Source organism: Anser anser (assembly GCF_964211835.1).
Source record: "Anser anser genome assembly, chromosome: 4".
In the NCBI taxonomy this organism is placed as follows: domain Eukaryota; kingdom Metazoa; phylum Chordata; class Aves; order Anseriformes; family Anatidae; genus Anser; species Anser anser.
The window spans coordinates 46,803,014-46,829,371 of NC_139724.1; the positions used below are offsets into that span (position 1 = coordinate 46,803,014).

General features: G+C 40.9%; 1 protein-coding gene across 7 annotated transcripts in view; it reads left to right on the plus strand.

Annotated features, from left to right (window-relative positions):
• The window catches only part of PTPN13 (protein tyrosine phosphatase non-receptor type 13), a 115,233-nt gene that overhangs the window by 2,947 nt on the left and 85,928 nt on the right, over window positions 1-26,358 (plus strand). For 5 of the 7 annotated variants that reach the window (XM_083833852.1, XM_083833854.1, XM_083833849.1 and 2 more), the window contains one exon: window positions 20,477-20,596. In XM_083833852.1, the coding sequence (XP_083689978.1) occupies window positions 20,482-20,596 (115 nt within the window). In that variant the 5' untranslated portion in view covers window positions 20,477-20,481. Of the gene's footprint in view, window positions 1-1,228; window positions 7,611-7,736; window positions 7,758-20,476; window positions 20,597-26,358 lie in introns of those variants that run through there. The other 2 variants (XM_083833851.1, XM_083833853.1) reach the window with 2 other exon arrangements.

The following is a 26,358-nucleotide window of genomic DNA, read 5'->3' on the forward strand; positions in this document are numbered from 1 at the left end:
CCTGTTTACCCATGCACCAAACCTAGGACTTTGTTGTGTTGATGATAGTTGTAAAATTGTGATTTCCCCAGCACTTTGTTAAGCAAGTGAGCCTGTAAGCATTGGTCTGGCTGCCACATTTTAGACATGTGAGAAAGTGTTGGTTAGCTGCCTGATGCTCTGTCAGTCACCTTTCCCTGTTTACACAAACACTGGCTGGAATTTTGCTGTTTTTAAAATGAGCTGGTCAGTGAAACAAAGGGACTCAAGTCCTGTGTATCATGGTGCAGGAAATATCTTTAAGCAGTTGCCCTAAGCTGTCACTTTCCATGGGACAAGCTCGGATGGAAAGCAATGAATACCAGAGTAAGTTAATGTTGTATGTCGCCAGTTAAGTATTAATGAAATCTGTGCATCTGTAAAGAAGGGTGGAACTTCTGAAAGCAGTGTTTCCCAGCCCCACCTCCTCCTGAAGTGTAGAGGAGGAAGCTGGTGTTTACAGATGGGAAGGGCAGAAGACGACTCTTTGGTGCCGTTTTTATTTTGTCCAAGCTTCTCTTTCTCTTGTGCCAGTTAAATACCTGGTGAGCAGCTAGGCATATTCTTTGTGAATCATTATCTATTAAAATGCCTTCATAAAAGGCAATTGAGTAGTTTGCCTTGGGACAATGATATGCTGGGTGAATTTGAAATCCAGTTGCCAGGATAGAGATCTGCTCCACTTAGCTTATGAAACTCCTTAGGAAAAGAAACAGAGGTGAGAAGACTTTGTTCTTAGGGTTTCATTTGTTGTTCTTTATCTTTTATGTGTAAATTTATAATGTCACACCAGCAAGCCACAGAAATGTCTGCGAGAAGTATGTCAAGCACCACAGGAGGCATAATATTGAAACTGCTGGTTTTTGATTGCTGGTATTTGGAGGGAATACTATAGTTTTTGCAGGACATTTAGTGTCATTAAGGATTTGTAGGTAATATTGTAATGTCAGGTTTCAAATTAGCTGTCATGTCAGCTAATTGTTCCTGTTTCAAACAGTTTATTGTCAGCGTAGATGAGATGGGGCACTTGGAAAAGAGAGGGAGGCTTTACCTTCCATTTCGCAGCTGGAAGCAAAGCACAGAGAGAAATGAACTGATGTAAAAATGACAGGTAAGTGCTGAACTTTGGATTTAAACACAAATTTCTTAGTGCCCTAGTCCAGTGCTTGGGCTAGCCTCTCAAAAAACACCCGTCACATTTTCTGTAGACTCTCAGGTAAAAAGACTTGACTTGTGTGTGTTTCTGCTTTGTTTGGGGAAGGACATGTTTGGGGATGGGGAGTATTCTCTTAGCTATGGATGAAGAATTGTTTGTTGTTTTTTTTTTCTTGCGAAATTGTCTTAGTCAAGAACATTTGTCTGTACCCATGGGAGAAATGTGGGAGTGAACTTCCTATAGAGCTTGCTGAAGTTCTTGAAAATGAATCTGAAAATGGTCTTCATGTCGTATCGACATCTGCCTGTGTGTAGTGTAGGTGCTTGGTTTCAGGCATACATATGAGGAAGTTTCTCAAAAGTGGCATCTCTGAAGTCTGTTTCATTTAGAAAAAAAAAATTATCTTGAGCTGAAAGACTACTTGGGTGACTGTTCTTTCTTGATGGTGCTGTTGCAGATGCATAGTTGTGCTGTAATCTGGAAATTGATGCTGATTTTAAGAGGGGAAATTCCTAACCTATTTAACTCTTTGCTCTTTCCCAAGTGAGAGCACTTAAATACAAGTTCTTTAATACCTTTCCAGGAAATACAGTTTAGTTTTGTTGCTCTTGAACATTTTTGGGGGGAAAGCTGGTGGATCATGCAATTTTTCTAAAGGTAGAATATCTTCCTCGTTACAGTTGATGCAAGACAGTTACTGGATAACTCAGTGGAAACATCAAGTTCTCTCACGTTTACTATCCTGTATCTCAAAAGCTCTGTGTGTGTGTGTGTGTATATATGTAGTTGTAGGTAGGTACAGGTGATGTTCTGTCCAAGCCCAATGACAGTAGTCTTCCCAGCATGTTCCAGGATATCCTTGTACGTCAGAATCTTAACGCCATGGCTGTTTGCTGTACAGAATAAAAGGTACAAGTTCATTGTAATACTGTAGTTAGGCCAGGGTACTATAGAAACTGTTTGATATGCTGTTGACTTGGTTGCTGTTTCAGAATCAGCACTGAAAGGCGTAAAAAGTTGATTATGTAAATAATATTTATAGCCAAGTGGCATGCTTCAAGATCTAAGCATCTGTGAGCACATGTCCATTCTGTAGTCTTTCTTGATTCTTCTTTGTGTAATGTGTTCAGGTTTGTGTAATGTGCTCAGGCAGAGGGCAGGCCCTCAAAGCTTGTTACAGGAGGAAAAAAAAGGAACCGAATATAAAGGCTTTCTAAGTTATTACTAAGTACAGACACAATGTGACTTATCTCATTATCACAAGGGTTATAGATACTCTCATTTGCAGCTCCTTGTTTGTGCAGGGGAATTTGTTCCTAGTGATTAACTTTATGTTCCAGATGATGTTTATTTCCCTCTTTATTATTAGTTTCTTCAGCATCTCAATGGTGTGTGTAGATTGGCTACTGTATCTTCAGTTTTTCATGTAAATGTGAGTGACTATACAAAGGGCAGAAAGAAACGGTGAACCTGTGACACCGGCGGTCCCAGGGTTTTCATGGGGTCACCAAGGAAAGGTAATGGGACCTGACTCGTAAAGCCATGTCTGCTATCCCAAAAGCCTGTAGGATGTTGCTGTTGAAATGTTCACTACAACATTTCTGACTTATCAACTGCCTTTGATGTTAAGTGTGTTGAAACTTTCTTGATGGGGCTGTTGATTTTTTTCTGCTTACCGCTTCTGTAGTTGAATTTTAAAACATTAAATAGATTAGAGGGGACTAAATTGAAGTTTGAAGCTTACTTAAACTGTTACAAATGTCTATGTTCATGCTTCCTGGCAAAGTATCGCCTGGTTTAAATGATGAAAGATTTGAGCCTGCATGTTGCCTGAAGTTATGAAGGCATGAAAAAAGAAGTATTTGGATTTTTTTTTCCCCATGTCGTGTCTGGGTAGTTGAACACTATAGCAATCTTATTCCTAGAGATTGCTCATCAGGATACCAGTGCATTTAGTGCAAAATTTAGTGTTTGAATGAAGAATTACAGAATGGAAAAGGAATGGATATATCGCTTTTAGTGTCTTTCCCATATAACCAGTAAGTGGAAGATCCCATCCTAGTGCTTAGGATTATGGTCAGTAAAATAATAGCTCCCTTTTCACAGGTCTGAGCCAAGCTGTATTTGCCACCAGTGAGTTAACGGGGAGTTTGAGTGCCAGGCAAGCGTTTGATGCAGTGGTGTAAACACTACTTTCATTCTTCGTTTGGCATGTCAGTGAGTATCAGCATGCGTGTCACTTGGAGTGACAGTCTCTGCAGTACACATCACTGGCTGGGCAACTGTCCAGTTTGGGTTATGCAGAGTTGTCCCTCCAGCAGCCACATTACAGAGCATTCGTCACTTCCTTACCTGTTGTGTTTCACCAGGTAGTAAATGATGTTTTCTCCTGCAGGGGTCTCTTTATGGTATTTCTTTCAAATGTCTTAGTATATTTCAAATATTTTTTTATGTTTGAGGTATATTTTCTTGTCATTCTGAAGCACATTTTCTTTTGTTTTATGCAAGGCTCAAAAACGGATTTATTTTCATTAATTTGGCTTCAGAACAAGTCAGCATATTGATAAGCGTTAGAAATCTGTAGATGGAATAGCAGCAAAAGATGATAACACATCTACCTAATTAGATGATATCTCATGACCTAGGAGGCCTAGCTTGTGAAAATAGCACTAGAAAAACAGTATTTTTTTGCAGTGCACACAGCTTTAAAAAAAATAAAGAAAGAAGGACAGAAGCATTTCTGGCATGCTGGGGCATCTTTATTTCTCTCTGGTCCAGGTTATGCGCTTTACCAGAATGTCCCTGTCGTCTCATATAGGTGGTGGAGGCCTCTGTCAGTTGAGGTTTCTCCTTGACAAAGGTTGGGGTGAGGTTTCATACCTTCAAACTTGGAAGTATTCGCGGGTCTGCCACTTACTGAGAACTGCTGTACTTTATTCCTTTTCAGCCAGGAGGTTGCTCAAACCCCAAAAACAGAGACGTTTGCCTGGGAAGTCTGCTGTAGTGATCCGCTTATTAGGATCTGCAACTGTAACTTTCTGAGGAAACAGCAAAACCTTACAGTTCTGTTTCCTCAATGAGGTTTCTTCTTCTCTTTAGCTGGCAAATGCATGTGCTTAAGAACAAGAACCTTAAATTTTGAACTGTTCAACTTTTCAGTGTGCCCTGCCATCGCAATCCTTTCAATGACCTTAATAATGAATTTAAAGATTATCTGATGACAAAGATTGTTAGCTGGCAGTGATCAGTGTGTTTCATCAGCTATAGAGCCTCATGTATTGAGTGGCTTTGCAGTTAGGCTGTCACGTGTGGAGCAGCCAAATCAGCCTGAAGCTTAGAACTGAATTAGTGATGTAGCTTTGTGAAGTTGTTCCACGTCTAGTTAAAATGTGTGTGCTGTTGATGACTGTTGCAAGACACTGGTGCTTCTGAACTGTGTGATGGATCGTAAAATTTTTTCCTTGCTTGTTTTCTGTGTCTTTTGATACTGTTGTTTTATTACATTAGCATTAATGTTTTCTTAAGTCTATCAGCAAACAGTTCCAGTAGTTACAGTTTTCCCCCTTTTTCCTAGTTTCCTAATAGAGTTCTGTGCTCTGAATTTGAGGAATATGGTATGTAAAAGAAGAACGTAAGCCTGATTGTTTTGTTGTTCTGTCACAGAATGCTAAAGAAAACCCTCAAATGGTTTTCGTTATCATTTTATTTGACTTGCCTGTGTCCTCTTGAGCAGAATGGACAATATTTTCTATGCTGGAGGATTGTTTGATTTGTCAGGTAGTGCACACAACCAAGGCTGGCAGGGGAAAGCATTTTCTCTTATTTTCAGTGGCTGCAGACGTTTGTGGCTGAGTGGCCACTAAAAGCCAGGTGACCACAAGGCATTACAGGTACTTCAAAACCCTTGGCATGTTTTTCTGTAGTGAAATTTGGTTTTCTGTAGTGGAATTTGAGAACATGAGTTAATGTCTTCACAGCAAACAAGAAAATACTCTGCGCAGTACTGAGTTAGAGCTCTGTTACTGGACCAGAGTGCCCTGTGTACTAACAGTGTAAATGTGTTCAGAAAGGGGTTAGACAAATTGACAGGACATAGGCCATTAGTGGCTCTGTGACTTGGCTGCGCCACCCAAACCTCGATGCAGCCAAAGAGTTCAAACACTGGGAGCTGTCGTGCTCTCCTGATCTGCACAAGTCCATGTTGGAGCTGCACAGTGGTTGCACTTAGCTCAGAGCTCTGCATTTTAGGTAGCAGCAGCTGTCAAGGCTGTGCCTGAAAGAGAAGTTTCCACCTAGCTGCAGAAATGTAAGCAGGGCCTTGAGGTGTCTGGTTCAAGCTGCAGTTAGTTCCTGCATGGTTGTTCATCCTTTTTGTCTGGGAATCCTTACGGACACCTGAAGGAGCGATGAAATGACAGGTAGTTGAGTAATCAAGGGAGTTAGCTGTCACGCATACAGCTTTGCAGAGTGAAAACAATCACTTGGTCAGGAAGAGAGGAGGAAAAAAGACAGGAACACCCCAGTGCTATCACTAAGCTTCTGTTGCAGTATTAGGTGGTGTTAAAGAGGAAGGTGAAACTGGAAGCTCTCACTGCTTGACATAATAATAAAACGGTTTTGGCAAGTCTATTCAAGTATGAATCGTTCGGTCACCGCAAAATGTTAAGGAACTTGGTGCTGGTGTGTATGCTGGTGGATACACGCACATATTGAAGTGTACCTATGGCTTTTAAGATGGTTTCCCTTACATAATAAGTGTTAAAAGGTCATTTTTTTATGCTAATTGAGTTCTAGGTAGATATGAGTCAGAAAATACTGGATGCTAAGATGTTGGTTTTTTTGTTTGTTTTTTTTAACCAACTTCAGATAAATTAACAATCACCATCTGAAGAAAGTAAACTTCCAGGTGTGCTTTTAAATGATGTATTCCGAATAGCAAAAAATAGAGCTACTAAATGTAGTGTAACAGAGTTGGGCCTTTTATACCTCATTAGATGTTTACATTGAGGGAGAGGTATTAAGCATTCATGCAAAAAGTAACTTTTGAAGAATAAAATGCAGTGGAATGTTAAAACAAGCAATATGTGCAGACAGGTTTCCCTTTGTACAGTAGTAGTGCAAATCCTGAAGTTCTAAATCTCACCTGCACAGCTAGGCTCAGTTGTATAGGGTACGTGGGCATTTCTGCCCTACACAATTGTTCTGTGCAGACCTGAAAGCAGAAAAAGAGAAAATTGACTAGTAATTTAAAGAACAGGAATAATTAAGCAAGCAAGCAAAAAACAACTTGTGGGGTTGTAAATTGGTTGATTTCTTTGACGGATGAGGAACATGTTCATGAAGAACTGACAGGCATTCTGTAAAGATAAAAAGCGTTCTTTTTGTTCTTGCTTGCCTCAACATCAGATTGTTATTTTCTGTTGGCACTAGTACATGTGTAGTTTGCTGTGTGCGCTCTTTTGCCTTGCATGCTGAAATAAGCATATAACAGTCAAAAAGAGGATTTCTTAACTCAAACCTCCTAGTTATTTGATGTTGTCAGACAGTGACAGGTTCTTTGTCTTTCAGCACTGAGTATTAAATAGCCAAATAGAACAAACAAATTGAATTTAATTTGCTATGTGGAATTTTCCCTGGTGCTTCATACTACAGAATATACTTTGCAGTATTACAGAAAATATTTTTTCTGCCTGACATTAACTGAATTCTTTGATATATGCATTAATTCTCGCTGATTCTGTCCCACCCATTGCTTTTGCTTTGAGAATATTAAAGAATTGAAGATCACAGAATTTAACTTGTCACTGTAATGTGAACTGCAACTTGGGAAGTCTGCTGATAATGCAAAATGGGCTGTTTCAAAACCACTGAAAAGGGAAGCAGAAGAAGTGGAAGAGAAACTATTGCCTGTCTAGACTTCAATAATTTCTATATACATTTACTTTTTATGCGGACAGCATTTGTTTCAAGGCTTATGATGTTTTTTCAATAATATGCTATGAAGACAGTTTGTTTTAAAAACAAGGTGGGGGGAGAGGCTGTTGTGCCACCAAGTAAGATGCATTTAATAGGAGTGTTTGCATTTAGTTTTGGAGCCCCAGGTTATATTATCTATAAACTGTTCCCAGTTATTTTTTCTTCTGGTGCAGAAGTGAGATTTTCCTGTGTGACAAAAGCTGTAGTTAGTGACCAGCAGCCTCTTTAAGACAGAGCAGCTGTAAATCGTGTGTGAATTTCAGGTGGGAAAAGTTTGGGTTTCCTTCTTCCTTTTTCTTGGCCCCAGCTGCCAGCTGGAGCTGCTGGGGTTTTTACTGCCTGCTTATATATACTGGGATGTAGCATACAGAGTGAAGTCTTACAGCCAGTTTTACAGAAGTGTGATTATTGTGGAAGACCACTGAAAAATGGAAGGGGTTGCTGATCAGCATGTTAAAAGGTGAAGTCTAAGTTAGTGCCAGCTGTCTTCAGTTAACATTTCTGCCAAAACTCAAAATTTTCATCTCTGCCTTTTAAAATGCAGCCTGTGAATTGTTGTAAGCAATTATTTCACCCAACAGAACTGGGGTTAATATTCTGCTTCCAGGTAAGTGGATGAAAAATGGGCAGTAAAGTAAACCAAATCATGAAAATACTACCAAAGGACTTGAGGAAGAAATAATTTCTTATGTAATTGATTAGTAATGATAGTAATGATCCACAGAGTATCTGCATCTTTTGACCAGACATAAATTCCATAACGCTTTATGCTTGGAGCTAAATGGAAGACTTTATAAGGCAGACTTGACTGTATGGTATAAAAAGTAGATGTTGGAGAAAAGGGACTTGGAAGAAGAAGGCAGTGTAACTACTCTTTAGACCAAGAACTTGGTGCAGGTGACGGTTGCGTTTCTTCTCTGAAGTTTAAAAAGATGATCAAAAAGGATCAATTAATGGCAGGAATGGATGCCTTCCAGTGTTGTAACTTGCAAAAGACAGAAAATGAAGAAAGAATATGAACCTAATTAATGAGTTTAGGCACGCACAACTGATGTGTTTAATGTGGAAAAAAAAATGCTATTTTTTTCCATTCCATTTTTTAATTTCTCTTTTGTATCCATCGAACTCTGGACTTTTAGTGAGTATCACGATTCTGATAATGGTGGTTTTACAGTTTATTCCACTTCCCCTCCAGAGTTAATGACAGACTGCAGTATTTAGCTTGGATGTGTGAAGGAGCTAATTGGAGCTGAAGACATCATTTATTTCCTTAGCATGTTTGAGTTATATATGTTCTAATGAGGGGATTTTTCAGTCTTTCCTACTGCTGTGGACTGACTGTTCCTTCTGTTGATTTCTCAGGTGTAGCATGGTATTTGGGATGGCTGGAAGCTTAATATTGAACTGAGTGTTTACCGGGTGCCAGAAGGAGAGTGAGCTCCAGTTCTTACAGTAGACTTGGGGGCACCCATTCCCACTTCGTTGGTATACGCCAGCATATATTGGAGTGCCACAGACTCTTCAGTCTGCACAGTTGTTCTTATCTGTTACCATCATAGCCATCAGTTAACTTTAACTTTATTCTTATAATTCTTCTGTTCCCAACTTCAAAATATTCAAAACTTCTGGAAGTGTTTTCCAGTTTGATAACTCATCATTACAATTAAGTATTGTATGAACAAAGTTTATAGGCAATGCAGGAAGGAAAAAATGGGATTGTTGTGGAACTTGTATCCATTCATGGAAGTGATGAAAGCTGGGATAAAGTCTGTTGTATACAGGCCATGTTGTATTAGAGTTGAGCTCTTACATTTTGGAAGGATGATTCTATTTTTTTTTGCCTCAATGTGATGTTTTTGCTTATTTTAGTTCCTCTGGTTAGTGTTTTCTTGGCTCTCCGTGAGTGAAAGGGTTGGGCTTGAGCTGCTGAACATGGAATTACCACAAAGTTTTAGAAGACAGCAAAATTTGTTGCATTCTTTAACTGGTCTAACTCTCTGTGGTCTAGCTGCATCAATAAAGAAATGCCAGTACTGTTATATTATCCTTCTCTTCTCATTTCAGTTCATCCCTCACAGGGCCGTGGGTTCAGAGGTTCCTACAGCCTCCTGCTTGCTTCCATTCCAGCGCGGTGAGCGCAGTTTGCACATGGGCATTGTGCGCATAGATCCTCAGTCTGACTTGCTCTCTGCTGCTGTTCATAGGAATATTGTTAAATGAGAAGAAAGATGATGCTGGCACTTGCATCCTTCTCATGGTTTGTAGGCCTGCAGAGGAAAAGTTTCTGCTAGCTTGTCCTTGTTATGCAGCCAAGGGTGTAATATGGCTCTTTGTCCTGCAACTCTACTAATATGAATGAGTTTATCATCCAGACAAAGCAGAACTTCCTGAACTCTGCTTTTTGGTGACAGAGGGCTTGGCATTGTGTAATGGGAGGAGGTGCTGCTATCTTGTTTTTCCTGTTCCTTGGCAATGCCACCTTCTGTAGCTTGTTCTGTCCTGTAATCTTACCAAGTACCAAAGCACCGAGGAGTGCAGTTGGTGGTTGGATGGAGCGCTTGTGCATTCTAGAGTGCGGAACGAAATCAGATGTGTTGTGCTGCGGACTGTTGGTGGCTTTGGGCAGCCTGCCTCGTGTGGAAGGTCTAGTTAAGAGTCCTGTAAATCACCCCTGCAGCTATTTCACGTTCCATCAATTGATACTGAAGCTCGTGTTCTTTGTGGTGAGCGTCCCTTTTGTGCTCTGAAACCTACTGAATGTTTTGGCGCTGTAACCATAAGCTTGGCAAGGATTTGAAGTTGGGCAGCGGTAACAGGTGGAGGAGTCTCTTATGAAAGAAGTAATGTCGTGTCCCATCTAAAAGAAAAGCACTAATAATCACATCACCGTTGAGGGCAGTTAAGACATGAAGAATGTCATGGCTGTAGGACTAAATAAATTAAGCACAGCATCTTAATTTGAGATGAATCAGAAACTGGGTGTGTATTCGAAATTTGTTCAAGGGGCAGTATAGTCAATTTAATAGCAGTTAAGTTGTGAACAGCATATTGAATCATATAATTGGATATTTTTCTGAAATGCAATAAGCAGAGTGACAGGCTGAGGGACTCTCGTTTCCTGATCACGTTCTTGTTAACTTGTGTAATTCTGGTACAAAGCCCTATGTGGTGTGTCAGCTCATGTTTTAGAGCAAGATCGTGATTTCCTAACCATAGGTGTTCCAAGTCTTCGAGTGGCTTTGTCTACTAATTAATCTGGAGCTAAAACCTCCTAATTGCAGGATTTAAACTAGACAGTATAAGCTGCTTGGGAAGCTTTTGGCTTTCGTGGAGCTACGCTTAAAAAGCAGGCATCCATGACCAAAAAATAACCAGCAGAAGCAGATGCTTCAGAATTTTGGGAAATCCTGTAGTGAACTGTTAAGGAGTAATAGCCTTCCTATAAAGATCGGCTGCCTTATCTTGCCTAACGTCTCTGTTTGACAGCATGAAAGAACATGCTGCATGTTGACTGCCCTCTTCCAGATATTTTTGACACACTGCACAATTTGTGCCCTGGATAGGGAGTAGGTGTGCAGAGCATATGTACCCTCATAGTCCTAACTGTTTTCTTGTGTGCATGGGTATGGAAGAAAATGCAGAAAGAAGGTATCTGCAGTCTACAAGAATAAGTGATAACCCTAGTTGTTGTGATCTGTATGCTTACGCCATGCAGCTGGGAGGCAGAAGAAGGAATCTCCATGTTTGTGCTGCATGCATCTGAATCAGAGCATGAGTATCTTCTGTATCATCCTGTCCTTTCCTCATTGGTTTCACCAAATAATGTTTAAGATAGGTAATGTGCAGACCTTTTTGGCAACTCACCCAAATTATATTACATTGGCAGATGGTCACTCAAGGGGTGGAAAAATGCGATGTAGCGCTGTACAAGGACCATATTGATGACTTTCAGCAGTCTGTTTCTCAGCTCGGCTTCATTTCATGAAGGGAAAACATCTTTTACATCACGGTAACAGGTGCTAAGTGCTTTCAAGAAGTATTAGTTATAGAACTTTATTTTATGGAAAAGCTGGTCACTGATGGATAGCAGAGTTTTCTATAGAGGACATCTCTATATAGAGATGAGAAACACCATTAAAGAGCTTCTGTAGGAATGGCCCTACTCTGTGAAACTTGTCAGTGCTGCACCTGCAATAGCACGCATGTGGAACCAAGCTGGTTTCTGGGCAGATGGAAGTCTGTTCCTGCCATTGCAGCCCATCTGCCGGTATCAAATCTGTTTTGACAAATGCTTACAGAAACTTACTTTAAAGCTTCCTTGGCCAAAACCCTTAATAGGCTTTAGAGGCCCTCTCATTTGGCTTTCAGGTAGTCCATGTTTACTGCTAGAAATAAATGAGTGTTCCTGCTGCTCTACAACTCCGTTTGTCCTTCAGAGCTTTTCTCCTGTCCTGTGAGTGAAACTTAACAATGAATTTTCTGGTGTAGATGAAGAACATAGGTGTAGGCAAATGCATATATACAATTTGTATAGGTGTGTGGTAATGCAATGCACTCACACCTACATGCGTATGTGCACATACATGCTCTCTCATGGGTATGTGTTCTTAAAAATGCACGCTTCCTGAAGGCTGACGTAAAGAAAGCCAGGTATGTAATCTCACTTCCCGGTGCTTCTTATTTCCTTAGAATCAGTCTGCCTTCATTTGAGGAAACTGTAATAAAGCAGCAGCTTATCAGCTGTTGTCCTTCTAATTGCTCTGTGTAGGACCATCACTCCATGGACCAGCGAAATGCAGCCAGCAGCTTGTCTGCATACCTGCTGGTCCCTTGGAGAGCGCACGTTTCTTGGTGAGATCTCAGTAAGAGGATGGGGTATCATCAGATATATCTGCTTCGAAGAGGTAGTTTGCTTGAAGTTGCTTTTCACTTGGAAGTGGATGAAATCATGGTAAACAGTCAGTGATTTTTCCCTCTGCAGCCCTCCGCCACTTCAATTTCTTGAGCAGAAATCTTTGCACAGATTTTAACGTGTGTCGGGGGAGCATAGATCATATCTCTTAAATTGTATTTTGGGCATATCAAAAGCATATATCTGATGTCTTGTGATACCATATCTTCATTCTTACTGCTACCTAAGAATGTTGCATACCAAGTTAAGCTTTTCTGAGAGCAAAATGTCCCTTCCTGCTGTAGAAGAGTGAAGATGCTGCGCTCTTTGAGGAAGACTTGATATTTGCTACTGACCTTGAATTGGTTCAATTTAAGTAGAAAAAGGACCTCCCAGCTTGTGCATTGGTCCTAAAAAATGCTGTTGTTCTTGTGTATACAGCTCTTGACAGCTGAAATGTAGGCTTATGTTCTGTCTTGTCTGTTTTTCAGGGTAGAAATTGAGCCTTTCACAATGAGAATTAGTCATCTCTTGTGTGAGTAATAGCTTTATTCCCAGACAGGTGAGTTCACAGATAAGGTATCTGTGGTGTCATCTAGCTGCAGACCTCGTAATGCTCTGTTCCTTGTGCCGTATGGCACTGCAGTTTCTTTTCCAGAAATGAAGCATGAAATTGTAACTGTCTGGAAAGGTAGCACAGTGTTTTTTTTCTGCTGCATGTCCTGGGATTCTCTGGTGGTTGCCTATGTTTGGGCAGTATAAGCAGTCACTTAGAGAAGCTGCCATTTCTGAGAAGTTGGGAGTATTACTCCCTTGAGCATCAAAGATGGAAGAAAAGGTGCAAGGTAGGCCCTACAGATAGTTAGGACAGATATTCTGCCAGATGCCAGAGATTTATCCTGGCTGAGCACACAAGCTGTGTTCCCTGCTAGCAGATCACTAGTCGGGGTATGCAAGTGTGCTGACTGCAAACTAAAAACACAGCAGAATTGTTTCTCAAATCAGCATATTTCTCACATGAGTACCATAGGTTAGATTCTTCTTACTAGGGAGAAACTGACTGGTCACGTGTATGACACTAACAAGGCTTTTTGCTCATATACCCCCTTCCTCCATGGGGCTAAAAATATGAAAAACAGTGTGAACCCTGCAGTTCAACCATCATGACAGCAGCAAAGGAAAGCAATTTGTTGAAGTATTGGACTTGAATATATAGGATTCAAGTCTGGTTTTTAAATAACACGTCCTGGGGGAAGTCTTCATACTTGTTAAGATGATTTTGAATTTAACAGCAATTTCCAAATACTGCTACAATCTTAATGCTTATCTTACTAAAGTTGGTGAGAATTATTATTTTTTTCAATATTTTATCTCAATTTCATGATATTCTTACACCTATTTGAAAGTCAGCCATTTTCTTCAGGGAGGAAAAAATGTAAATCTTCCTGAACTGAACTTTCTTTTTGTAATGCTGCATCCAAGAAATTTGAGGACTCCTACTCTTTTGGCAAGATCTGTGCCTAGGTTCTTGCTGATCCAGTCATGCTGCCTTCATTTGCACTCATTATTACCTTACTGCAGGGGGATGTTGTACTGAGAAGGGATAGTTATAAAGCAACGTATCATTCTCTGTTACTGAGAATGGAAAGATTAATATCTAACAGAATCTGAACCCAGCGGTACTAGAGACTATATCTAGTGTATTGCAGTCGGCATCGCCTCATTACCACAGGAGAGAGCTTAAGCCAAGTTTTTAAAAACACACTCTAGAGTAAGTCTGTGCATTAGGGAACTCAGCTGTTCAGCAATACAGGTCTAATGGTACCTGTTAAATTACTGAAACTCTGTGTGTACAATTAGTTTCTAGTCTGTGGCAATTTATGTCTTGGTGTTAAATACGTGCTCACTGTTCTTCTCAAGCCTTCGGGTGGGATCACTGAGGAATTCTCTTCGTAGTGATAGGAAAAGCAGTTACGCTGTACGGTTCGCACTGCTTTCTGGACTTGTTCCACGTCAGAGGCTCATTGTCTTTCTTGTACATACCTCTAAAATGTCACAGGAAAGGGTACTTGTTGTCTTACAGGCATGCTTCCCAGTGACTCTGCGGTATTTAGCTGGTGTGTGCGCCAGTGTTTCTGCTTCTCTAGCGAGAGCTCACGTTCCTTCTTTGCCTGTGGTAAGAGCTGCAAGTGAACAAGGACAGGCTTCAGTCACGACCTTTTTATAGCACGCAAGGAATGTGTAGCTCTTCGCACAGCGGTGGGGTAACTGTTGGGCCGGAGCTGGAGGTGCCATTCGCAGTTCGTGTCAGCGTGGTCTGGCTTAGGCGTGGTGACAGCGCCTGTCACCAACACAGACCTGACCGCAGCGGTGTCATCTGTGCGCTTCATGAAGAGCCTGACTGCTGCTGTGCACAGAAAAGAGCAGCACAGAGGGCTGCCAGGGAAGGCATCTTCACTGAGACTGCTGCACCTTCTAGAATTGGTTTGTCGTAAGTGGAGGAATGTGGCAGTGCATCGCTACATCAGGAAGTTAGGCTTTCAAGAGTACAGCATGTTTTGTTTGCAATTATTTTGTCGATGGAAGAGTTTCATCTGTTGTGTGAACAGGGGTGTTAGGGGTTCATCTGTTACTTGAGAAGTGTTGATATCACCAAGCTGTCTTTGCAGCCCTGAAATTTCTGCTTTTCCGTTTATAAAGTTTGTATTAGTCACAAGTACTCCGTCACTACTTAGCAATTAAAATGAAAGTTGTGAGCCTGAGAGACGCAGCAAGGAGACGTGCCGATCCGAGGTGGAGCTGATCAGCAGCAAAATAAGGGAGTTACCCAAGGATCTTACACTGACAATTAAACCAAGAGAGGGATACAAGAGTCATGCCCTGATTTATGTGGATTATGCTTACTTTGTAGTGATAATTATACACTATTCTGAATAGAATTTTAATATCAGATGTGAAACATCAGCTACCCTGATGTATAAGAGAACATTTTGCAGTTGCCTAGAAAACATGACTTTCATGATGATTATTATATACGTTTTGGACTGGATTTACTAGTTTGCCTTACACGAAGCCTCAGATAAACAAGTTTATCTGGTTCTGGTGATAGAGAGACAGAAAAGCCAGAGAGGGAGCATATTGTCAGCAATAACCCTTGCTCGTCTTCCATTGCGAATTCAGTCTGGTGCCGAAAGCTGATTTCTTTCCACCTTCCAGGAAAAAAAAAACACTTCTCGACTAAAATAAACTATGCCTGCCCTGGAGGTGCAAGCCAAGATTATAAATAAGTCACATTCCTCTGTCTTCCAGACACTGGAATACAAGACTGATTAAGGCTTTGCAAGGAAATGCTAACGTCTCAGCTGTTAGTGTGTGAGAGCATCACCATGTAGCTTGAACAGCAAGGCCAGCAGTCCCCCGTACTTCTGGCAGTGCGCAGCTTCTGTCGTAGTCTTTGTTTTATCACAACTTTCAGTTAGTTTCTGCTCCTTTAATTCAGAAGTGTAAGCTCCAGGAGGAAGCAGTCAGTTTGAAGAGGAGATGCAACTCTCAAGAAACTTTCTTGATAAAAATGTGAGGCCCAGGAGTACGGGGCTGTTTTGCTGGTATTTTGTCCTGTCTGCCTGTAGGAGAGAGAAGAAGACAAAAGGAAAAATAGGAATGGAAGAAGCTGATCTCTGCCAAAAGTGGAGCAGAGGAAAAAGGTTCTGAGGTATTAATCCTGGTCTCTAGTGGCATCTCCAAAATAAAGGATGAGTGCTCAGATAATATTTTTACCAGGTAACCAATTGAATGAAAGGCATCAGGAAGCATATTTGGTCTCAAACTTTGATTCACATGATTTCCAGTGCTTGTTTAGAGACCTAACAAAACCTTAAGACAAAAAAAAAAAGGGGGAGTGGGGGGGAGGAGGAGGGATTTGCATCTTGCAGGGCTCTTCTCCATTTTTGTCCCTTCTTCATATCTGTAGGAGAAGTGAAAAAGGTGGACGTAGTACAAGGCTGGTTTCTTTATTCTTTAAGGGGATAAATGATAATAATTTGCAATAAGTATCTTCAGTTCAGGATTCTAAAAAAATATATATAAACGCAGTTGACTTGATTAGCTCATATATTTACCCTGACTGCATGCTTGACTTGAATATTTGCAAACGTTCCCTTATTTTGTGGGCAGTCTATGCAAATTGGACCTGCAGCTAAGGTTTCAAAGAGTATTGAAGCAAAAGCTTTCTAACTAGGCTCCAGGGTTCTGTACTTAAGCAGAGTTTCAGCAACAGTGTTATTGGGGATAAACTAATTGATAGATGCATTCCAGGTCTTCTTCAGGAGTGTAAGATGTGGGTCAATGCAAATAAATAGGATGGGTGCCAGCGTTCTGAAATTACAGGGCATGGTAATGACTCGAGATGCTTAGGTTCTGTAATGGGAGAGGTCAGACTTTCCAAGCTGTCCTGGTACAGCTCCAGTTCAGTTTCACTGGGATTTGTGAACATGGAGTGCTTCTAGAAAGCACTTGACATGCAGCAAGTGCTCAATAAAAGTGTTTTATTTTTAGGCAGCTGACTGTGGTTTTAGAGATTTTAATTTTAAGATGTGGTTGTTGGTTTTTTTTTTTTTTGACAGAAATACACAATATGGTCTTGTTAAATCTACTTCTGCTTTCAAAGATTTGAATCAACAAAAGAGAAGTTGATAAAGGGCTCCTTGCTTATCTGTTAAGAGAAAAGCGCTCCTCAGAAATGGCTGTTTTTACCAAAATATACCTATAGAGCAGATGGGCAATGATGCGGGCAGATGAAGTCACCTAACAGAGTTTGACTTGCGAGAGAAAAGTTGGTGTTTTTTGTTCACTTGCTTGTTTTTCTTTAAACACCACAGAGCAGAGTTTGGATTTTTACAGAGCCTTCTTCCTACCTCTTTTGTCTGTTTCAAATTTTGTCAGAGGAGTAAAACGAATAGCAGAGTACAATGTTTTTTAGTCTAGATTTTTTTCACTATTTGTAGCACATCTTGCAAACTACAGTGAGTGTAAGCAGAGCAGCTGTTCTCTACATTTCTTGGCAGTGTAGTCTGATGAGATATCAAACAGGAATGAGGTAGCTGCAGGCGTCTTGGTGAGCTGATGCTGTTCAAGCAGAGGTTTTGACTTGGAGTTTGGGTTCTGAATTTGCAACATCGGGAAAAGTGCTGATGTGGAAGGCGAGGTAAAAAGCAAACAATGTGTGGTGTTTAAAAACAAAACACAAAGGAGTTGAACAAAGGCTGAGTTGAAGCAGCTCAGCCCTTTGACTTTAAGTTTAATACTTTTAGGAACTTTGACCAAAGTACTGCTTCTCTAGTCTTTATTAAACACAGTTATTGCAATAGCTTCTTAATACTTCAAGTGGCAAGAGCTCAGTAAAGTCAGGAAGGACTAGGCTATTCAGCTGTGCCTAATTCTCAGTTGCTGTGGGGGACCTTCCATTCCAAATTTCAAATGAATTCCAGTTCAGATTTCAAAGGTGTGAGGAAAACCTTAGTGGTGGGGGAATGTGAGGCTGTGGAGCACCTCTGCTGCACGCACAAATGATCAAAAAGCAAATTGTCCTAAACTTGATAAGCAGCAGGACGACAAGTCAGCGGATACCTGGCCGAGGGGAGGTTTGGCAGTGAGGCTTGGCATGGGGGCTGCTCTTGCTGCCCATCTCTGCCCAGGTGCTGAGCCTTGACACGGGCGGTGGAGCACAGGGGCGAGGAGGTTTCCTAGCTTACTTTACAGGGAAGAGAAAGAGCTACTCATCCCACTCATCAGGGAGTGGATAAGCTGTCTGCCTTGCAGGGAGGAGCTGGCAGCTGGCCCCGGTGAGGTAAACAGGCTTTTTAAAGGAAGTGTTTGAGATATGGGAGAGGCCTTTGGCCCAAGCAGCATTCTTTCTTGGAACTGTGCTGCCTGCGTGGCTTAGGGCAGAATGGCGTGGAGGGTGAGAAACTGCACTCAGGGCTTGTTGATACAAATGATTTACACCTGAATTTACTCTCTTGTCCTGAAGCAAAAAAGGCGGCCTCCACATGATGCAACTCCTTTCCTGTGGAAATTGCCCTCCTGTATGGTCAAGAAGTAAGTTCTGGAGCAAGCAACTTGCAAGTAACGTGTGTGTGTATGCTTCTCCAGTGTCACCTGTTCTCATGTGTCTGCCGTCTTCCTACACAACGTTGCACTTCTTGCAGCATGCATGGTGCCTCGCGCATGTTGCTGGGACCTCGCATGGTTTTTGGGTGGGTGTAGGATCCACGCCTCCCTGGTTCATGCAGAGTTCATAGCACTGAGTCCTTTGACGTGCCTGGGGATCACAACTGTGCCCTGACTTCTCACCTTGTGAAGAGAACTTTCCCGGTGCAGCTGGATGCTTTTTGCCAGTCCGCCTGATAGTCTGAAAAACACAATGACTGAAGGAGGTGAAGGTAGCAGTCTGAACAGTTTGATAGGGTTTTTTACAAAAGCTTTGTATGATTTGCCCCTGTATAAGTGACTCAATGCTGTCAGCGTGTTGCAGTGTATCAGAACTTTGAAGCATTGCCCTAAATGAAAAGGTTATGAGTGTATTGAGCACTCAGCACTCCAGCTTCTGTATTCACAACAGGCCGGACACTATTGCAGGGTCCTAGCATCTGAGGAGACGGCAAATTCAGAAGAACTGTGTACTGTAAAGCCTACCATTCCTACAAATTGCCACTTTCTCCTTGTGTAAAATCCACAGAGAGTGTGGGATTATGGTGCACAGTGCCTGCAGCGAATAGAAAATGCAGTTTCAGACCATGTTTTCTTCTGGTCATTTCCAGGGTAACCAAAGACCATAAATAGGTCAGCACAAACTTGAAGGGAAGGGCAGAAATCACAACATTGTTTCCTTATTCTTTCTGAGGACTAGTAAGGTCAAGTAACCTCTATGGATTTTTGCTTTCATTGCCTTGCAATATGAGCAAACAGCTTTGGAAGTTTTCAGGCCCACAGGAATAATGGCAGCTGGACCAAGTCCAGTGTGCTTGGGGCTCTGGCGGAGCAGGGGAAAACAAAAAACATGGGGGAAAAAAGAGTCACAGATCTTTCTAGAGGAAGAAGAGTTACAAAATTTCTTGGTTTTGTTGATCTTCTTGAGGAAGGAAAGTTAGAAAAATAGTTAGAGAATTCTCCTTAGAATCCTTAGAGTCCCACTCAAATCCCAACTCGAAGTGTTTTGCACGTGACTGTGTTGGTAGGGACTGAAGTTTTGCTCTATTCCACTTGGGCTTTCAAAATCAATTTGAATTTATTTATTTTTTTCTTTCAGCCAAGCTACTGCTGGCTTTGTACAAGCGGATCTTCTGGCTTACCATGCTACAGCTGTGGCCTTTGTAGCTGGATGGATATTCATTGACTTGCTCTTGTGATCTAGAAACTGCTTTATGTACAATTCTTGTCCTGTTGATGTAATGTATTTGGGAGATTGAGCAGACATGCTTATGGGCTCAGTAGTGGTGTTAAATAGGCAAATGGTTTATATTGCCTGCAGAACAGCCCGTGCTATTGTTTAATCACAGCTGAAAATAATCAGCATTTTGCAGGACTGGGAAGAGGGAGTGGTAGGGAAGTATTTGGGGGAGATTTTTGGTAGTGGTGTTGTGTTCAGCATATTTTATTTACAATATTTAGCACTTTCTGTGCTAAAAAAATATTTAGAATATTTAGCACCTTCTGTGCTAAATATTTTCTGTTCCCTTTGGGAGTCATGTATTTTTAGTCTCTACAAGTCTAGGTCTCGTAGCCCGAGTAATGCAGTTTGATTCTAGAGCTACCTAATGAAATCTGAGACACCACCGTGAAATCCAGAATTCCCTGGTGTGCATAATAGAGCAGCACTCTGTGCCAGTTGTATGTGAAGCAGTTGTATGGTTTTCCTTCACTTTGTTACGTGTACACAGAAGCTGAACATAAGATACCTGTCAGACCCACAGCTTGCTTGTATGTTTGCAGGCTGTGCTTCATATTGTTTGGTCATGAAATAGTACACACAGCCCTCTGAAAATCTGTCACAAAAGCTTCCTTTTCTAACAGCAGCTGATCTTACTTAGGCCTTTCAGAATCATTTTAATAGGACTATTAATGCAAATCAGCTGTAGCTATTAATTGTCATTTTTTTTAAAACAGAGCAAACTCTTGTTAATAATATAAGGACTAATGACAGGTTATTGGATGTACTGGTTTAGTGGCCTATCATATTAATATGGATTGTTGTTGTCTTAACCTTTTTCTCATCTGCCTAAGAGCAGGTGGGCCTTACTGTGTGTATCTGCTGAGTTCTGTTAATATCAGAGACTTTTTGTGACTGAGTTGAAAATTGTTTATTACTACATGAGTGCTGCATACAAGGAGAAAATAGCTGTTAAGCACTCTTAAATGGGTTGTGTCTTATTTCCCAGGTAACATGCATGTGTCACTGGCTGAGGCACTGGAGGTTCGGGGCGGGCCACTGCAAGAAGAAGAAATATGGGCTATTTTGAATCAAAGTGCAGAAAGCCTTCAAGAGCTATTCAGAAAAGGTAAGCATTTTAAAGGAGGGATATATGGAATGGAAACATCTTGGTTATGTTTACCTGTAATACACTCTCTTGTTCTTCGTTGACTCTAAACCCACATAATAAATTGCTCCTAGGTGCACCTCAACCCTGAGGCTGTTTTCAGCCATTCCTTCATGTTCTGTCAGGACACAGAACACGTGGTTTCATGTGGTGACAACTTTACTTTGGTAGGAAACTACCACATAGTCTCTGCATTGTTCTAGACACTTAGAAAAGAGATGGAAACATTAAAAAAAAAAAAAAAATACCTCTGAGGCCATTGGAGCAATCTGTTGTAGTATACTGTACAGCATAGTATAGTGCTGTCATGACCAGTTTGCTCTGAAGTGATTTAGTCCTGAGTGAGGTGAAGGTGAACCACTGAAAACTTGAGCAGATGATCAGGAGTCACTTCCCAGAGTGGGTTTAGCGATCCAGGTATAGATACTGAGAGGAATGTGAGTGCATGTTTTGCTTTCCAGGAGTTAGAAGTAAATCTCTCTTCTTCCTACCTCCCCCAAAGTAGTAGGTTTTAAGTTGAGCATCTGCAGTGTTGCTAACGATCATCTGTTCTAGCATTTGATCTAAGTATGGTGCCCTTTTCTCCCTTAGGTTTTCCTTCCCTTTTTTATAATCTGCAAGTCCTTAAGCGCATTGCTCACCCACCCACCATTTTTTTTCTCCCCATTTTTATGAAGTTTTGGACTTAGGTGACCTGACCTCAGACAGAACATGCGTTTCGATGATGCATCTAGCACTTGAGAAAACGTGTGGGGCTGTCATCTCGTTCTATCTAGGCATCCATATGTATGAGTATTTAACTTGATTCAGGAAAAATCGCAAGTTCTCACTTTGAAAATGGCTATTGTTTTTGCCACATTACTATGCAAGAGATGTATCTTGATTATTGAGGGAAAATTCTGTTGTAATTTTGCATAGGATTGGCTTGAATGTATAATCTTGCTGAAACTGTAAATTGTTTTTTTTGTGTTTTTTTTTTAAGATATGCTTTAGAAAATGTCTAGTCAGACACTAGATCTATCTCATACATGGATATATGTATGATCTCTGAATAGTTCACAGAACTCAAAAGAAGGCACATATTGGCAGAAACTTTCATACAGTACTTGATATCTGAACAAGATTTACTTAAGATCATAATCATGAAATTAAAGGGAAAGCTGGTGTCTTCTTTCTTTTTCTCTGTTGCATCTCTATGGAAACCATTTTAAGACAGTGAGTTGGTGAGTCTGTGGGTGACTTGGACTAAAGAGCATCTTGAAAGATTACAGGTTCATACTTGAGAATCAACACCATGAGCTCCATCTTGAAGTCCACCTGAAAGAAGCCAGTACCCTAAATGCATAGCAGAGAAACTACTTAAGAAGTGTAGACTTAAAAGAAGTCTCCAGTGAAAACAGGAGCTCATCTGTTCTTAGCTTGAGTAGTGCAGAAGAGTTATAATTACTGTGAAGGCTTCAAGGAAGTGTTGAGAATGAGAACACAGGCAGCCCTCCTTTGGAGAGACAAGTACTGAAAGATGAGAGCACAAAATGGAAATCTGCCCCAGGACTTATGGTATATGCTTTTAAGGTAGGGGAGTGTTTGCCAGTCAAGACTGGCTAAGATGGCAGAAGTTTCTGGTCTTGCTTCCTATCAGTGAATACCAAAACACAGCTTCAGATAAAATCAGTGCCAGAAGATTCTGTCTCTTTTGGGATATGAAGGTGTTTTACTGAGTTGTTCTGCTAGTTCAGCAAACTATTTTCAGTCGCATGCTATTAATTAACCTGGGGTATAGCCCTGTGGTAAAATGCTCTTTAAAAGACACCTAAATGAAAGAGCTTTACAATGTAACAATGGTTGACAAAAACAACTTAATTCCTCCCAGCAAGATTAAGATAACCAGTCTTTAATGAAGATTTGGCTTTGCTAAGGAAAAAAAATATAGACATCTTGTTTGGTCATCTTGAATATCAGTTTCTGTGCTGGCTTGTAGATATGTTGCAGAGCAACACATGCATTTGAGAATGCAAAGCTTCCTGTGGGCTTTCTTGTCTGACTCAATTTCATTTGCTCTTTGTGGAGGACTTGCAGCATATGGAGGATCCTAGGGAAATCCTGCTTTCCAGTTAAATTTTAGACATACAGAGAGCACAAAAGAGCTGTTCAGTGGCAGAAGTCAGACTGGCAGTTTTTCAGAACTGACCAGCCACTCCTGGGCAGAGGGCAACACAGGCAAGCTCTGAGTTTTGGCAAGTTCACCACAGGCTTGACTCTGATCAGTCTCAGGGATGGTCTTTTCTTGCTCTTGTATCGCTCTGGATCCCCTGATAATGTTGTTTTGTAACTAGATCTAAGCTTTGATAAATATTTTCTATATTAAGTTTCTTTATTTTAAAGCAGCATCAACAACAAAAAACAGTTCAGCAGCATGGTCCAACTGTTTTGAAATCAGGAGGACAAAACGGCCATGGAAATTGCCGTCACTTAACTTGGCTTCTATTGGAAGCCTCCTACACCAGTCCAGCAACCACACACTTAAAGGAATTGCCAACCCAAGCAACCATTTATGTATTTATTTATTAAATCCTGGTAGAATTTTGAAGTTGGGAATTCTTGCTCTTGTTCCACCAACTGAGAAAGTGTTCTTCAATTCATTTGTTATTTAAACTAGTTTCAGGAAATTAGGGAAAATTGCTTAGGCAAGCCTCTGTGACAGATTTAGTGACTTGTTGATTTATACTTGTCTCTTGGTGCATCTGTCTATTTATCCATCAAAGCACTGAATAAATAAGTACATAATAAAATTCCATGTTTTACATTCTTAATCACAGGTCACACCACGTCGAATTCAGTGACTGATCCATAGATGTGCATGTTTTTATGCTTATTTGTACTTACAGTTCTAAAAATTGTTGAACCCATTAAAATACTTAAAAATTTGATTGTAGTCATTGTAAGCAGTGAAAAATTAGATGGAAATGCCCAGTTGCTGATCACTGATTTAGAAGATCAACTCTGGTAGCTGTCTTGTCAGCATGTTATAAGCTGTTAAATGAAGGAGAAAGACAATCCAGTACTCCTGGTTGCAGTTCTGACATCAGTTGTAGTGAAGTTGAAATTAATCTGGAGGTTTGAAAACGCCGATACCAGACCTGCCCTTCTCTTACATCTGTTTAATTATCTGCAATAACTATTTTGTTGTTCAGAGGGTGTATCAGCTGTTTCAGACATGCCGTATCTTGCATTCAGTGCTGCATGAAGTCAAAGGAACAAGGCTTTGAAGTGAAGCATCTCGGAGGCGAGCATGTAGGTGCTGTGCTCTCCGGTGTTCAGAATAGTAAGCCAGGCATTCTTTTAATTTAAGAGGTTGAACTGGAGAGAGTTTATCAAAACTTCAAAGTGGGAAAGACTTGGTGGCTTAGGCCACTCCTGTGCTACAGTGTTTCCTGGGTTCTAAAAGTAGTCACACCTTGTGTTTCTAGAGAAATGTGTGTTCGGAGGGGGAGATGAGGAAGAGAAGTGGAGGAAACCTTTTTGATAATAGAAAGTCAGGCTGAGTGAAGACAGAACTACTGTACAGACTGGCTTTCTGCACAGAAATATAAACGGAGAATGATTTATGTTAAAAAAAAAAAAAAGGCGATACCATCTGCAAGTGCATGTGAGGAAAGACAGTTGTGTTTTTTGGGGACCTGTAAATCTTGTCAAGTCATGCCATTGCATCTGCTTAGCTTGGGTAAGTTTAATGAAAGGGAAAAAGGCAAAGTGAAACATGTTGATGGAAGCTGGTGGTGGGTTCCAGTAATCAGAGCTAGTTGGTTTTAGGGGGAAAAGGGCAGGGAATGGAGTCTTTTAGCTGACAGGAGAGAAGAGGCAATAAGAGGAAACAAATCCTCATTTTCCAGCAACCCCCTCGGAGGAAGGTGTTAGTACATTCTTTTTCGCCTTCACCAATAACTGTTGCAAAATGTTTTTTTTTTCCACATTGTGCTAACATTTGATCCTTTAGTGGAGGAGGAGGAATGAGGCCAGACTTTTAGATTCGGCTGGGTTTCTGTTCTTCCCTAAGCAAGTCTTGCTTTTTACTTGCACTCTTTCTGGAACTCTGCAGGGTGTGCTTGAGGTGGTGGTAAGGCACGGCGTGCTGTTACCCTGAGCAGGGAGAGTCCTGGGAGTGACAGGGGTTTCCCAGAAACTAGTCATTCACGTTATTTCTTGCTCCAGTCCTCTGAGGAAAGAGTAACTTTCAGTACACCTCCCACTCTTCCCTGTGCTGCTGGTTTCCAGTGGTTGAATGTCGTGCCAAGGCTTTCTGCTCAGTCCCATCCTCCTGCATCTTGGTGATGGCTAGGGAGCAATGCAAAGAGGCAAATGCTGAGAATCCTGTGCGTGTATGTTTTGGGTTGTTGGGTTTTTTTTTGGTTTATTTGGGGTGTTGACTCTTTTAAGACATTTTTTGATGTCCTGAAAGGGTTGAAATGTTCATCATTTCCTACCATTTTTTGCTAATTGCTATGGCCTAAGGGAGAAAAAGTAGGAGAAATCGCAACTTTAAGAGCTTGAAGTCTACCTGTTGTTTAGGAATTCAGAGTTACCAGCCATCACTATTGTAAAATGGATCAGTTTTAAACTGCTGCCTGAACTCGCTCTCTCTTAGAATGTTTGTTTTTTGTTTTTTTCTTTGGCAACTTGCATCCTGTTAAACCATTTAAAGGTTTAGAAGTCTTTCTTTTATTTTCCAGATGCTATGTAGCTGAATAATCTTCCAGTTTTTACTGCCTTTAAAGCCAATTTACTCTTTTCCCTTCAAGTAGACCACACTATTTATCTGTGTCTTGGCACTGCTGGATAAACTGTGCTCTCACAAGTGTTTTGTTACCAAGCTGCATAGTTCGTGCATGAACTCAGAAGGCTGGCAGCACCAGCGCGGCTGAAAACATCCTGGATGTAAAACTGACTGGGAGCCATACGCTGACTTTTGCAGAGCTTTCAGAAAGATGGGCCCAACTCTCTTCTTATATCGTTTTCCCCAGTGTTTTGGGCAATAGATTTCCCTCACTGCTCTTAGAAATGTTTCTGAAAGCATAGAAGAGGAGAAGACATGAATGTTATCTCTGGAAAGGAGTTCCCGTTGTTTTGTTATGGTCCCTGGCTCTGTGATGCATTCTGTCTTTGTTACTTTTTTCTATGGCACAAACAGTGAAGTGGAAGAGTAGAGTAACTTTAAAATATTATTTTCAGGATAAATTTGCATTTGCAGGAGTTTTGAGGCAATTGATTTGATTTGTGACAGATGCTGCCTTAAGGAAGTAAATAGAGAATGATTTATTCTCATCACTTTTAAATGTAGATAGCAAGCTGTGATGTAGGCAGTATACTCCAGTATATGAGTTAAAAGCTACTAAAAGAGGAAGCTTTAAAAAAAGTGCCAACAAAAGAAGCTTTGCAAAAGCAGACCCTTTTCTAATCTTAGAATTAACTGTGTTCATTGCATGTTGCCTCAGGTCGTGAAGACTGTAGAGTGTAGATGGAAGTATTTTATGTGGGTCAATAAATTCAGCCTGCCCATCTGTAGGGGACAAGGGCATGCTCCACAGTAGGTTTAAACTGGTATTTGCAAGACTACGTGCGAAGAAGCGTGTTGATTTTAGTATTGTTAAAACTAAATCACATTGAGAGAAGGTGCCTGAAGAGGTAATCTTGTGTACCTCGTGCTGTGTGTCTGCTACGTGCTGCAG